This window comes from Petromyzon marinus, unplaced genomic scaffold (assembly GCF_048934315.1).
Source record: "Petromyzon marinus isolate PM22_M1 ecotype Great Lakes invasive population unplaced genomic scaffold, UKy_Petmar_22M1.pri1.0 PM_Scaffold_89, whole genome shotgun sequence".
Classification (NCBI taxonomy): domain Eukaryota; kingdom Metazoa; phylum Chordata; class Hyperoartia; order Petromyzontiformes; family Petromyzontidae; genus Petromyzon; species Petromyzon marinus.
In genome coordinates, this window is record NW_027423698.1 from 109,988 (window position 1) to 126,464 (window position 16,477).

Here is a 16,477-nt window from a genome sequence, read left to right on the forward strand (position 1 = left end):
TTGAGCTCCTCACACAATCCAGTCTGGTTAAACCCAGGATGGATCGTAGGCAGGCCAGCCTAAATGTTTCTAATCGGTGAAGATGTTCCATTAGGGGGGTCCACATTTCGCAAGCGTAGAGAAGGGAGGGAATGACCGTGGCCGAGAAGACCTGAAGCTTAGTGCGGAGCGACAGACCAGGTAGCTTCCACACAGCGTTACGCAACCGATGAAAAGATATTGCCGCTCGACTGATTCGGAGTGAGACCTCTGCTGTTAAACTGGAGCCAGTCATAAGCACACTGCCCAGGTATGGGAAACTCTCCACTCTCTCCACAACTGCCCCATCACCGATTGGGAGTTGTGCGAGTGGAGTGTCCGATGGTACAAAATACCCAGGCAGGTGCTTAGTTTTGGTGGGGCTGATGGTAAGGCCCCACCTCTTAGTGGCACGCTCCAGTCTCAGCAGCAGCGTCTCCAACTCCTCCTCCGAATGTGCAGCTATTACCAAATCATCAGCATACATAACGTGGTTGAGCAATAGGGAGCCATCCCTTGACCGCACCCGGGCGTCGATCAGCCTCCCATTATATCTGTACCATATGGAGATTCCCCCGGTACAGCTATTGAAGGCTTCATGAACTACGTGGTCAAAATAGATGTTAAACAATGTGGGAGCCAGAGGACATCCCTGTCGCACCCCAATGTTAACAGGGAATGGCTCTGACTCCCGGCCACGTAGTTTTACCCGGGCCCACTCACCATCATGAAGGTCCTTAATGATCGTAAGCAGAGGGTCAGGTACTCCAAAAGCACGAAGAACAACCCAGAGCCCAGGCCTACTGATGGTATCATAGGCCTTGACCAGGTCAATAAAGCAGAGATGTAGGTCTTGTTGGAATTCCCTACACCTCTGCTGTAGCAGACGGACAGAAAATATGGCATCTGTGCAGGACCGCCCTTTCCTGAAACCGCATTGGGGCTCCGCAAGCCTCTCCTCAGCGTGCCTGGTGAGGCGATGTTGAATAATCCTTGCCAGGACCTTTCCCGGCACACTGAGGAGTGAGATGCCCCTGTAGTTGTTACAGTCTGTGCGGTCCCCCTTCTTAAAGAGGGGGACCACCAGGGCATCCTTCCAATCCTGCGGAACCCGTCCAGTGGTCCAGACTGTTGTTATGATGTCATATAGGGCAGTATGTGCACAAACGCCACCCTCCCTCAGCATTTTGCTTGGGAGATCATCTCTGCCCGCTGCCTTTCCTGGTCTCAGACTCCGGATCACCTTCAGTGCTTCCTCAACAGATGGCACCTCAGCCAGCCACTCACAGGGGGTGACTTCCAATATTTGAGGCACCGCAGCCTCAGCAGGGTCATCCTCACTTTGTGCCACGATGTTTTCCTGGCTGAGGGATTTTCCCTCCCCCAGGACCTCACAGAAATGCTCAGCAAATCTGCGAACCTGTTCCTGGGGGTCGGAAATTGGATCACCGTTTTTTCCCCTAATGATGGTAATAGGTGTGGCGCTGCAGGTTACTTTTTTGATGGAGTTAAATAGAGATTTGTGATCACGGGCCACTGAGGCAGACTCCATCTCCTCAGCAACCCGCGACCACCACCCATCCTTGCAGCGCCTCACGGCTCTCCGAACCTCCGAGCGAAGGCTGCGGTAAGCCTCCTCATTCTCTGACGTGGGATTCTGTAGCCGATGACAGTGGGCCTGTCGCTTTTTCTCAACCATCGTGAACAACTCCTCTGTCATCCAGGGTGTCTGGGGAGGTCTGGACCGCGTACCCAAAGCAGCCATTGCAGCTGCATGAGTCACAGTCCTAAACCTCGCCCATTTACCCTCGACATCAGGAGGAGTCGGGGACGATGCCAATCCCAGCCGCAAGCGATGATGAAATTCTCGCTTGCAACTTTCATCAGATAACTGAGACCAGGCCACTTTAGGTTGGAATGGGGTACTGGGTGTACACCCACCACCGGAGTGGAAGAATGGCAGGCGCATCTTACAGATGACTAGTTGATGGTAAGAGGGCAGATCAGCTCTACAGTAGGTCCTGGTGTCAAGGACATGGGCTCGCATCTGCTGGTCCGTCACTATGTAGTCCAGCAGATGTTCTTGCTTGGACCCGGGATGCATCCATGATGTTGTGTGGATGCGCCGATGCCGGAACAGCGTGTTGGTAATTACAAGCCCATGGGCTGCACAAAAATCTAGCAGCCTCCTACTGTTGTTATTGAGCTGATCTGGCCCATGCCCTCCAATCACTCCAGACCAGGTGCCAGCATCATGACCAACTCGGGCATTGAAGTCACCCAACAAGATGACTATCCCGAGGGGCCACTTTAGCCAGCACCTGTGACAGGAGGTCATAGAAGGCATCTGACTCATCGGCTTTGCCTGCATCCCTCCACGGATGTTCGTCTTCAGTGGGGGCATAAGTAACCACGACTACCACTCCTCGCCTCCGGTTGATGGGAAGGCGAGCCCAAAGTAGCCTGGGGCTTACAGCTTCCCACACCTCACCGCCACGCTCCCACGCCCCCTTCATTCTTTTGTTCAAAAGAAGACCCACACCCTGTTGTTTGGCAGTCTGCTGCCCCTAGTAGAGGACTGTCCACCCCTCATGGTGGCAGGAGCCAGAGCCGGTCCACCGGACCTCCTGAATGCCACAGAGATCCAGGCGGTACCGGTCCAGCTCCCGACAGAGGAGTGGCAGCCTCTCCTCTGCAGTCAGCGTTCGAACATTCCACGTGGCCACCCGTAGTGGCTTTTCGTTGTTTCTGGAGGAGCCCCGAGGGTAGATATTCAATCTCCTGGCTCCGCCAATTGAGGTTTGGCCAGGAGACGTCATAGACGCCTGTCCCCCCGGGGCCTCCGGCACAAGCTTATTAGTTACATATTTCAGTTTAACTCGTGGTTTAGTGGTAATTAATTGAAGGTGGAGGGGTTACCAGCCCCTCGCACCCGTCCAGAGCCCCCGTTTAGCCACCCACTCACTCACCCACCCACCCACCCACTCACCCACTCACTCACTCACTCACCCACCCATCCACTCACTCACTCACTCACCCACCCACCCACCCACTCACTCACTCACCCACCCACTCACTCACTCACCCACTCACTCACTCACTCACTAACCCAACCACTCACCCACCCACCCACTCACTCACTCACTCACCCACCCATCCACTCACTTACTCACCCACCCACCCACCCACTCAGTCACTCACTCACCCACTCACTCACTCACTCACCCACTCACTCACTCACCCACTCACTCACTCACCCACTCACCCACCCACCCACCCACTCACTCACTCACTCACCCACTCACCCACCCACCCACTCACTCACCCACCCACCCACTCACTCACTCACCCACTCACTCACCCACCCACTCTCACCCACCCACTCACTCACCCACTCACTCACCCACCCACTCACTCACTCACCCACTCACTCACTCACTGACCCACCCACCCACCCACTCACTCACTCACTCACCCACTCACTCACCCACTCACTCACTAACCCAACCACTCACCCACCCACCCACTCACTCACTCACTCACCCACTCACCCACTCACTCACTCACCCACTCACTCACTCACCCACCCACCCACCCACTCACTCACTCACTCACTCACCCACTCACCCACTCACTCACTCACCCACTCACTCACTCACCCACCCACTCACTCAACCACCCACTCACGCACCCACCCACTCACCCACCCACTCACCCACCCACCCACCCACTGACTCACTCACCCACCCACCCACCCACTCACTCACCCACCCACTCACTCACTCACCCACTCACTCACTCACTCACTAACCCAACCACTCACCCACCCACCCACTCACTCACTCACTCACTCACCCACCCATCCACTCACTTACTCACCCACCCACCCACCCACTCAGTCACTCACTCACCCACTCACTCACTCACTCACCCACTCACTCACTCACCCACTCACTCACTCACCCACTCACCCACCCACCCACCCACTCACTCACTCACTCACCCACTCACCCACCCACCCACTCACTCACCCACCCACCCACTCACTCACTCACCCACTCACTCACCCACCCACTCTCACCCACCCACTCACTCACCCACTCACTCACCCACCCACTCACTCACTCACCCACTCACTCACTCACTGACCCACCCACCCACCCACTCACTCACTCACTCACCCACTCACTCACCCACTCACTCACTAACCCAACCACTCACCCACCCACCCACTCACTCACTCACTCACCCACTCACCCACTCACTCACTCACTCACCCACTCACTCACTCACCCACCCACCCACTCACTCACTCACTCACCCACTCACCCACTCACTCACTCACCCACTCACTCACTCACCCACCCACTCACTCAACCACCCACTCACGCACCCACCCACTCACCCACCCACTCACCCACCCACCCACCCACTGACTCACTCACCCACCCACCCACCCACTCACTCACCCACCCACTCACTCACTCACTCACCCACTCACTCACTCACTCACTAACCCAACCACTCACCCACCCACCCACTCACTCACTCACCCACCCACCCACCCACTCACTCACCCACCCACCCACCCACTCACTCACTCACCCACTCACTCACTCACCCACCCACTTACTCACCCACTCACTCACTCACCCACTCACTCACCCACTCACTCACTCACCCACCCACCCACTCACTCACCCACCCACTCACCCACCCACCCACCCACTCACTCACCCACTCACTCACTCACTCACCCACCCACCCACCCACTCACCCACCCACCCACTCACTCACCCACTCACTCACCCACCCACCCACTCACCCACTCACTCACTCACCCACCCACTCACTCACTCACCCACTCACTCACCCACTCACTCACTCACTCACCCACCCACCCACTCACTCACTCACCCACCCACTCACCCACTCACTCACTCACCCACTCACTCACCCACCCACCCACTCACTCACCCACTCACTCACTCACTCACCCACCCACTCACTCACCCACCCACTCACTCACTCACCCACCCACTCACTCACCCACCCACCCACTCACTCACCCACTCACTCACCCACCCACCCACTCACTCACCCACCCACTCACCCACCCACCCACTCACTCACCCACCCACCCACTCACTCACTCACTCACCCACCCACTCACCCACCCACTCATTCACTCACCCACTCACCCACCCACTCACTCACCCACTCACCCACCCACTCACTCACCCACCCACTCACTCACTCACCCACCCACCCACTCACCCACTCACTCACCCACCCACTCACCCACTCACCACTCACCCACCCACCCACTCACTCACTCACCCACCCACCCACTCACTCACCCACCCACCCACCCACCCACCCACCCACTGACTCACTCACCCACCCACCCACCCACTCACTCACCCACCCACTCACTCACTCACTCACCCACTCACTCACTCACTAACCCAACCACTCACCCACCCACCCACTCACTCACTCACTCACCCACCCATCCACTCACTTACTCACCCACCCACCCACCCACTCAGTCACTCACTCACCCACTCACTCACTCACTCACCCACTCACTCACTCACCCACTCACTCACTCACCCACTCACCCACCCACCCACCCACTCACTCACTCACTCACCCACTCACCCACCCACCCACTCACTCACCCACCCACCCACTCACTCACTCACCCACTCACTCACCCACCCACTCTCACCCACCCACTCACTCACCCACTCACTCACCCACCCACTCACTCACTCACCCACTCACTCACTCACTGACCCACCCACCCACCCACTCACTCACTCACTCACCCACTCACTCACCCACTCACTCACTAACCCAACCACTCACCCACCCACCCACTCACTCACTCACTCACCCACTCACCCACTCACTCACTCACCCACTCACTCACTCACCCACCCACCCACTCACTCACTCACTCACCCACTCACCCACTCACTCACTCACCCACTCACTCACTCACCCACCCACTCACTCAACCACCCACTCACGCACCCACCCACTCACCCACCCACTCACCCACCCACCCACCCACTGACTCACTCACCCACCCACCCACCCACTCACTCACCCACCCACTCACTCACTCACTCACCCACTCACTCACTCACTAACCCAACCACTCACCCACCCACCCACTCACTCACTCACCCACCCACCCACTCACTCACTCACTCACCCACCCACCCACCCACTCACTCACTCACCCACTCACTCACTCACCCACCCACTTACTCACCCACTCACTCACTCACCCACTCACTCACCCACTCACTCACTCACCCACCCACCCACTCACTCACCCACCCACTCACCCACCCACCCACCCACTCACTCACCCACTCACTCACTCACTCACCCACCCACCCACCCACTCACCCACCCACCCACTCACTCACCCACTCACTCACTCACCCACCCACTCACTCACTCACTCACCCACTCACTCACCCACCCACCCACTCACCCACACACTCACCCACCCACCCACTCCACCCACCCACCCACCCACTCACTCACCCACCCACTCACCCACACACTCACCCACCCACCCACCCACTCACTCACCCACCCACCCACTCACTCACTCACTTACCCACCCACTCACTCACTCACCCACTCACTCACCCACCCACCCACCCACTCACCCACCCACCCACTCACCCACACACTCACCCACTCACTCACCCACCCACTCACCCACTCACCCACTCACCCACCCACCCACCCACTCACTCACCCACTCACCTACCCACTCACTCACCCACCCACCCACCCACTCACCCACCCACCCACCCACCATCCTAGTAGGCCCTGGCAGCACACGAGTGCCCCCATGCCCACCACGCGCCTCTTCATCGGCCCCGACAGCCACCCACGGGCCCAGAAGGCCGCGGCTGGCAGGAGGTAGCAGAGGCCAACGCCACGACCCCACATCCTGTGAGTGAACTCCATGAACCAGATGAGCTTGAACTGAGACAGGGTCATGTCCCTGTTGAGTCTGCGTGGACGCAGAGACACGGGGAGACACGGGGCGGGGAGACACGGGGAGGGGAGACACGGGGAGACACGGTCATTGTCTGTGTGGACACAGAGACACGGGGAGACACGGGGAGAGACACGGGGAGAGACACGGGGAGAGACACGGGGAGAGACACGCGGGGAGACACGGGGAGACAGGGGGAGAGACACGGGAAGACACGGGGAGACAGGGGGAGACACACGCGGGGAGACACGGTCATTGTCTGCGTGGACGCAGAGACACGGGGAGACACGGGGGGAGACACGCGGGGAGACAGGGGGAGAGACACGGGGAGACAGGGGGAGACACACGCGGGGAGACATGGGGAGAGACACGGGGAGACAGGGGGAGACACACGCGGGGAGACAGGGTCATTGTCTGTGTGGACGCAGAGACACGGGGAGACACGGGGGGAGACACGCGGGGAGACAGGGGGAGAGACACGGGGAGACACGGGGAGACAGGGGGAGACAGGGGGAGAGACACGGGGAGACAGGGGGAGACACACGCGGGGAGACAGGGTCATTGTCTGTGTGGACGCAGAGACACGGGGAGACACGGGGAGACAGGGTGAGAGACACGGGGAGACAGGGGGAGACAGGGTCATGTCCCTGTTGAGTCTGCGTGGACGCAGAGACACGGGGAGACACGGGGCGGGGAGACACGGGGAGGGGAGACACGGGGAGACACGGTCATTGTCTGTGTGGACACAGAGACACGGGGAGACACGGGGAGACACGCGGAGACACACGCGGGGAGACACACGCGGGGAGACAGGGTCATTGTCTGTGTGGACACAGAGACACGGGGAGACACGGGGAGACAGGGGGAGAGACAGGGGGAGAGACACGGGGAGACAGGGTCATGTCCCTGTTGAGTCTGCGTGGACACAGAGACACGGGGAGACACGAGGGGAGACAGGGGGAGAGACACGGGGAGACACGGGGAGACACACAGGGAGACACACGCGGGGAGACAGGGTCATTGTCTGTGTGGACGCAGAGACACGGGGAGACAGGGGGAGAGACACGGGGAGACAGGGGGAGAGACACGGGGCGACAGGGGGAGAGACACGGGGAGACAGGGGGAGAGACACGGGGAGACAGGGGGAGAGACACGGGGAGACAGGGGGAGAGACACGGGGAGAGACACGGGGAGACAGGGGGAGAGACAGGGGGAGAGACACGGGGAGACAGGGAGAGAGACACGGGGAGACAGGGGGAGAGACACGGAGAGACAGGGGGAGAGACACGCGGGGAGACAGGGGAGAGACACGGGAAGACACGGGGAGACAGGGGGAGACACACGCGGGGAGACAGGGAGAGAGACACGGGGAGACACGGGGAGAGACACGGGGAGACAGGGGGAGAGACACGGGGAGACACGGGGAGACACGGGGAGACAGGGGGAGAGACACGGGGAGACAGGGGGAGAGACACGGGGAGACAGGGGGAGAGACACGGGGAGACAGGGGGAGAGACACGGGGAGAGACACGGGGAGACAGGGGGAGAGACAGGGGGAGAGACACGGGGAGACACGGGGAGACACGGGGAGACAGGGGGAGAGACACGGGGAGACAGGGGGAGAGACACGGGGAGACAGGGGGAGAGACACGGGGAGAGACACGGGGAGACAGGGGGAGAGACAGGGGGAGAGACACGGGGAGACAGGGAGAGAGACACGGGGAGACAGGGGGAGAGACACGGAGAGACAGGGGGAGAGACACGCGGGGAGACAGGGGAGAGACACGGGAAGACACGGGGAGACAGGGGGAGACACACGCGGGGAGACAGGGTCATTGTCTGTGTGGACGCAGAGACACGGGGAGACAGGGGGAGAGACACGGGGAGACAGGGGGAGAGACACGGGGAGACACGGGGAGACACGGGGAGACAGGGGGAGAGACACGGGGAGACAGGGGGAGAGACACGGGGAGACAGGGGGAGAGACACGGGGAGAGACACGGGGAGACAGGGGGAGAGACAGGGGGAGAGACACGGGGAGACAGGGAGAGAGACACGGGGAGACAGGGGGAGAGACACGGAGAGACAGGGGGAGAGACACGGGGAGACAGGGGGAGAGACACGGGGAGACAGGGGGAGAGACACGGGGAGACAGGGGGAGAGACACGGGGAGACAGGGGGAGAGACACGGGGAGACACGGGGAGACACGGGGAGACAGGGGGAGAGACACGGGAGACAGGGGGAGAGACACGGGGAGACAGGGGGAGAGACACGGGGAGAGACACGGGGAGACAGGGGGAGAGACAGGGGGAGAGACACGGGGAGACAGGGAGAGAGACACGGGGAGACAGGGGGAGAGACACGGAGAGACAGGGGGAGAGACACGGGGAGACAGGGGGAGAGACACGGGGAGACAGGGGGAGAGACACGGGGAGACAGGGGGAGAGACACGGGGAGACAGGGGGAGAGACACGGGGAGAGACACGGGGAGACAGGGGGAGAGACACGGGGAGACAGGGGGAGAGACAGGGGGAGACAGGGGGAGAGACACGGGGAGAGACACGGGGAGACAGGGGGAGAGACACGGGGAGACAGGGGGAGAGACACGGGGAGACAGGGTGAGACAGGGTGAGACAGGGGGAGAGACACGGGGAGACACGGGGAGAGACACGGGGAGACAGGGGGAGAGACACGGGGAGACAGGGGGAGAGACACGGGGAGAGACACGGGGAGACAGGGGGAGAGACACGGGGAGACAGGGGGAGAGACACGGGGAGAGACACAGGGAGACAGGGGGAGAGACACGGGGAGACAGGGGGAGAGACACGGGGAGACAGGGGGAGAGACACGGGGAGACAGGGGGAGAGACACGGGGAGACAGGGGGAGAGACACGGGGAGACAGGGGGAGAGACAGGGAGAGACAGGGGGAGAGACACGGGGAGAGACACGGGGAGACAGGGGGAGAGACACGGGGAGACAGGGGGAGAGACACGGGGAGACAGGGTGAGACAGGGTGAGACAGGGGGAGAGACACGGGGAGACACGGGGAGAGACACGGGGAGACAGGGGGAGAGACACGGGGAGACAGGGGGAGAGACACGGGGAGAGACACGGGGAGACAGGGGGAGAGACACGGGGAGACAGGGGGAGAGACACGGGGAGAGACACAGGGAGACAGGGGGAGAGACACGGGGAGACAGGGTGAGACAGGGGGAGAGACACGGGGAGACACGGGGAGAGACACGGGGAGACAGGGGGAGAGACACGGGGAGACAGGGGGAGAGACACGGGGAGAGACACGGGGAGACAGGGGGAGAGACACGGGGAGACAGGGGGAGAGACACGGGGAGACAGGGTGAGACAGGGGGAGAGACACGGGGAGACACGGGGAGACAGGGGGAGAGACACGGGGAGAGACACGGGGAGACAGGGGGAGAGACACGGGGAGACAGGGGGAGAGACACGGGGAGACAGGGGGAGAGACACGGGGAGACAGGGGGAGAGACACGGGGAGACAGGGGGAGAGACACGGGGAGACAGGGGGAGAGACACGGGGAGACAGGGTGAGACAGGGGGAGAGACACGGGGAGACACGGGGAGAGACACGGGGAGACAGGGGGAGAGACACGGGGAGACAGGGGGAGAGACACGGGGAGACAGGGGGAGAGACACGGGGAGACAGGGGGAGAGACACAGGGAGACAGGGGGAGAGACACGGGGAGAGACACGGGGAGACAGGGGGAGAGACACGGGGAGAGACACGGGGAGACAGGGGGAGAGACACGGGGAGACAGGGGGAGAGACACGGGGAGACAGGGGGAGAGACACGGGGAGACAGGGGGAGAGACAGGGGGAGACACGGGGAGACAGGGGGAGACACGGGGAGACACGGGGAGACAGGGGGAGACAGGGGGAGACACGGGGAGACACGGGGAGACACGGGGGGAGACACGGGGAGACACGGGGAGACAGGGCGAGACACGGGGAGACAGGGGGAGAGACAGGGGGAGACAGGGGGAGAGACACGGGGAGACAGGGGGAGAGACACGGGGAGACACAGGGAGACACGGGGAGACAGGGGGAGACAGGGTCATTGTCTGTGTGGACACAGAGACACGGGGAGACAGGGAGAGACAGGGGGAGAGACACGGGAGACAGGGGGAGAGACACGGGGAGACAGGGGGAGAGACGCGGGGAGAGACACGGGGAGACAGGGGGAGAGACACGGGGAGAGGCACGGGGAGACAGACACGGGGAGACACGGGGAGAGACACGGGGATACAGGGGGAGAGACACGGGGAGACAGACACGGAGACACGGGGAGACAGGAGGAGAGACATGGGGAGATTATCTGTGTGTGTATATCTCTGTGTATCTGTGTGTATCTGTATGTGTATCTGTATGTGTACCTGTGTATCTGTATGTGTCTCTGTGTGTATCTCTGTGTCTGTGTGTGTATCTGTGTGTGTATCTGTGTGTGTGTGTATCTGTGTGTGTGTGTGTCTGTGTGTATGTGTGTGTATCTGTGTGTGTATCTGTGTGTGTATCTGTGTGTGTGTGTATCTGTGTGTGTGTGTGTCTGTGTGTATGTGTGTGTATCTGTGTGTGTGTAGTCCGGCAAAACAACCCCCTACCTCCTCGCGGTGCCGGACGGGCAACTCTGTCGTGGACAGCGCTGTGGGGGGAGATCCAATTTTGATTGGCTCCTCCCCTCATGGCATATGTGTCCACCACAGGGGCTAAACGGGGGCTCTGGACGGGTGCGAGGGGCTGGTAACCCCTTCACCTTCAATTAATTAACACGAAACCACGAATTAAACTGAAATATGTAACAACTAAGCTTGTGCCGGAGGCCCCGGGGGGCCAGGCGTCTATGACGTCTCCTGGCCAAACCCCAATTGGCGGAGCCAGGAGATTGAATACCTACCCTCGGGGCTACTCCAGAAACAACGAAAAGCCACTACGGGTGGCCACGTGGAATGTTCGAACGCTCACTGCAGAGGAGAGGCTGCCACTCCTCTGTCGGGAGCTGGACCGGTACCGCCTGGATCTATGCGGCATTCAGGAGGTCCGGTGGACCGGCTCTGGCTCCTGCCACCATGAGGGGTGGACAGTCCTCTACTCGGGGCAGCAGACTGCCAAACAACAGGGTGTGGGTCTTCTTTTGAACAAAAGAATGAAGGGGGCGTGGGAGCGTGGCGGTGAGGTGTGGGAAGCTGTAAGCCCCAGGCTACTTTGGGCTCGCCTTCCCATCAACCGGAGGCGAGGAATGGTGGTCGTGGTTACTTATGCCCCCACCGAAGATGAACATCCGTGGAGGGATGCAGGCAAAGCCGATGAGTCAGATGCCTTCTATGACCTCCTGTCACAGGTGCTGGCTAAAGTGGCCCCTCGGGATAGAGTCATCATGTTGGGTGACTTCAATGCCCGAGTTGGTCATGATACTGGCACCTGGTCTGGAGTGATTGGAGGGCATGGGCCAGATCAGCTCAATAACAACGGTAGGAGGCTGCTAGATTTTTGTGCAGCCCATGGGCTTGTAATTACCAACACGCTGTTCCGGCATCGGCGCATCCACACAACATCATGGATGCATGCCGGGTCCAAGCAAGAACATCTGCTGGACTACATAGTGACGGACCAGCGAATGCGAGCCCATGTCCTTGACACCAGGACCTACCGTGGAGCTGATCTGCCCTCTGACCATCGACTAGTCATCTGTAAGATGCGCCTGCCATTCTTCCACTCCGGTGGTGGGTGTACACCCAGGACCCCATTCCAACCTAAAGTGGCCTGGTCTCAGTTATCTGATGAAAGTTGCAAGCGAGAATTTCATCATCGCTTGCGGCTGGGATTGGCATCGTCCCCGACTCCTCCTGATGTCGAGGGTAAATGGGCGAGGTTTAGGACTGTGACTCATGCAGCTGCAATGGCTGCTTTGGGTACGCGGTCCAGACCTCCCCAGACACCCTGGCTGACAGAGGAGTTGTTCAGGATGGTTGAGAAAAAGCGACAGGCCCACTGTCATCGGCTACAGAATCCCACGTCAGAGAATGAGGAGGCTTACCGCAGCCTTCGCTCGGAGGTTCGGAGAGCCGTGAGGCGCTGCAAGGATGGGTGGTGGTCGCGGGTTGCTGAGGAGATGGAGTCTGCCTCAGTGGCCCGTGATCACAAATCTCTATTTAACTCCATCAAAAAAGTAACCTGCAGCGCCACACCTATTACCATCATTAGGGGAAAAAACGGTGATCCAATTTCCGACCCCCAGGAACAGGTTCGCAGATTTGCTGAGCATTTCTGTGAGGTCCTGGGGGAGGGAAAATCCCTCAGCCAGGAAAACATCGTGGCACAAAGTGAGGATGACCCTGCTGAGGCTGCGGTGCCTCAAATATTGGATGAAGTCACCCCCTGTGAGTGGCTGGCTGAGGTGCCATCTGTTGCGGAAGTATTGAAGGCGATCCGGAGTCTGAGACCAGGAAAGGCAGCGGGCAGAGATGATCTCCCAAGCGAAATGCTGAGGGAGGGTGGCGTTTGTGCACAGACTGCCCTATATGACATCATAACAACAGTCTGGACCACTGGACGGGTTCCGCAGGATTGGAAGGATGCCCTGGTGGTCCCCCTTTTTAAGAAGGGGGACCGCACAGACTGTAACAACTACAGGGGCATCTCACTCCTCAGTGTGCCGGGAAAGGTCCTGGCAAGGATTATTCAGCATCGCCTTGGCAGGCACGCTGAGGAGAGGCTTGCGGAGCCCCAATGCGGTTTCAGGAAAGGGCGGTCCTGCACAGATGCCATATTTTCTGTCCGTCTGCTACAGCAGAGGTGTAGGGAATTCCAACAAGACCTACATCTCTGCTTTATTGACCTGGTCAAGGCCTATGATACCATCAGTAGGCCTGGGCTCTGGGTTGTTCTTCGTGCTTTTGGAGTACCTGACCCTCTGCTCACGATCATTAAGGACCTTCATGATGGTGAGCGGGCCCGGGTAAAACTACGTGGCCGGGAGTCAGAGCCATTCCCTGTACACCTTGGGGTGCGACAGGGATGTCCTCTGGCTCCCACATTATTTAACATCTATTTTGACCACGTAGTTCGTGAAGCCTTCAATAGCTGTACCGGGGGAATCTCCATATGGTACAGATATAATGGGAGGCTAATCGATGCCCGGGTGCGGTCAAGGGATGGTTCCCTATTGCTCAACCACGTTATGTATGCTGATGATTTGGTAATAGCTGCTCAGTCAGAGGAGGAGTTGGAGACGCTGCTGCTGAGACTGGAGCGTGCCACTAAGAGGTGGGGCCTTACCATCAGCCCCACCAAAACTAAGCACCTGCCTGGGTATTTTGTACCATCGGACACTCCACCCCCACAACTCCCAATCGGTGATGGGGCAGTTGTGGAGAGAGTGGAGAGTTTCCCATACCTGGGCAGTGTGCTTATGACTGGCTCCAGTTTAACAGCAGAGGTCTCACTCCGAATCAGTCGAGCGGCAATATCTTTTCATCGGTTGCGTAACGCTGTGTGGAAGCTACCTGGTCTGTCGCTCCGCACTAAGCTTCAGGTCTTCTCGGCCACGGTCATTCCCTCCCTTCTCTACGCTTGCGAAACGTGGACCCCCCTGGTGGAACATCTTCGCCGGTTAGAAACATTTAGGCTGGCCTGCCTACGATCCATCCTGGGTTTAACCAGACTGGATTGTGTGAGGAGCTCACAAATCCTTGAAAGATCTGGGCAGGGTCCCATCGGTGAGCTCCTCCGGCAGGCAAGGCTGCGATGGCTGGGTCATGTAGCCCGCATGCCCAGCCACCGCATGCCGAAACAGCTTTTGTTTGGCCGGATTGAGGGGGCTAAGCGGGCGCGGCACGGGCTAGAGAAGAGATGGAGTGATGTGGTACAGGAGGACGTGGAGCTGAGTGGACTTGCCGATGACTGGTACCAGCGGTGTCAAGAACGGCCTCTGTGGAGGAGGCTCGTGAAGGATGCTACTGGGCAGTTGGAGGCAGTCGCCCTCCAACAACAACGGAGGGCGGAGGAGCGACGCTCACAACAACGAGCGGAACGCCGGGTGGCTAAAGCACAGCAGGTTGGCACAGTAGGGGGCACAGGTGGTGCATCAGCCAGTCATCTCAGTCAGTCGACCCGTGGCACCTGGGTCTGCCCAGTGACCTCCTGCCAGCGGGCGTTCAACACTTCACGTGGCCTCACGGTGCACATAGCCTGGCACAAGCGTCGTGGTGACGTCACCGCCACTTAGTGGCGAATGGCGGTTGTTGTTGTTGTTGTGTATCTGTGTGTGTGTGTCTGTGTGTATGTGTGTGTATCTGTGTGTGTGTGTATCAGTGTGGTACGTACACTTTATACTCTGGGTACTGCTGGTATTTAGCAAATTCGTCCTCCCACTCGGATTGGCTCCGGGGCGGTTTCATCTCTTTAATGAGAGACCACTCCACCATCGACAGCCCAGACTCTGTAAGTCTGTAGATCGACACACACACATAGACACACACGCAGACACACACACAGAGACACACACGCAGACACACACACAGACACACACACAGACACACACACACATAGACAAACACACAGACAGACACACACACATCTCTTTAATGAGAGACCACTCCACCATCGACAGCCCAGACTCTGTTAGTCTACACACACACACATAGACACATAGACACACACACATAGACACACATACACACACATAGACACACACATAGACACATACACACACACAGACACACACCCACACATCTCTTTAATGAGAGACCACTCCACCATCGACAGCCCAGACTCTGTAAGTCTGTAGATCGACACACACACATAGACACACACACATAGACACACACACATAGACACACACACACACACAGACACACACACAGACACACACACAGACATACACACATACACACACACAGACACACACACACACCCACACATCTCTTTAATGAGAGACCACTCCACCATCGACAGCCCAGACTCTGTTAGTCTACACACACACACATAGACACACATACACATAGACACACACACAGAGAGACACACACATAGACACACATAGACACACACACAGAGACACACACACACAGACACACACACACACAGACACACACACACACAGACACACACAGAGACACACACACACATAGACACACACACAGGTACAAACAAAGATCAAAGATCCCCCATATAGCCTTAACAGACTGTAGGGGCAAGTGCTGTTAGCGAGCACCTATGAAGGCCGGAACGGTACACGAGGGGGTGGGTGGCCAGCACCACGCCCGACCGCCTTTGTCTCCCTAGTGGCGATGTTTACACACCGCACCAGGTACTCATTTGAGGCTGAGTCGACCTAGGGGAGGCCCGGGACCGGTTCTGATAATCGTCACTGGTGTTGGCCTTGAGCGGGAAT

At 59.1% G+C, this 16,477-nt stretch overlaps 1 protein-coding gene across 2 annotated transcripts in view; it reads right to left on the minus strand.

Moving 5' to 3' along the window:
• The window catches only part of LOC142923914 (heme A synthase COX15-like), a 33,979-nt gene that overhangs the window by 9,987 nt on the left and 7,515 nt on the right, over positions 1-16,477 (minus strand). For both annotated transcript variants that reach the window (XM_076064916.1, XM_076064915.1), the window contains exons 4-5: positions 15,409-15,531; positions 6,866-7,066 (exon numbers count right to left, since the gene is read on the minus strand). In XM_076064916.1, coding sequence (XP_075921031.1) covers positions 6,866-7,066; positions 15,409-15,531 — 324 coding nt within the window. The remainder of the gene's footprint in view (positions 1-6,865; positions 7,067-15,408; positions 15,532-16,477) is intronic.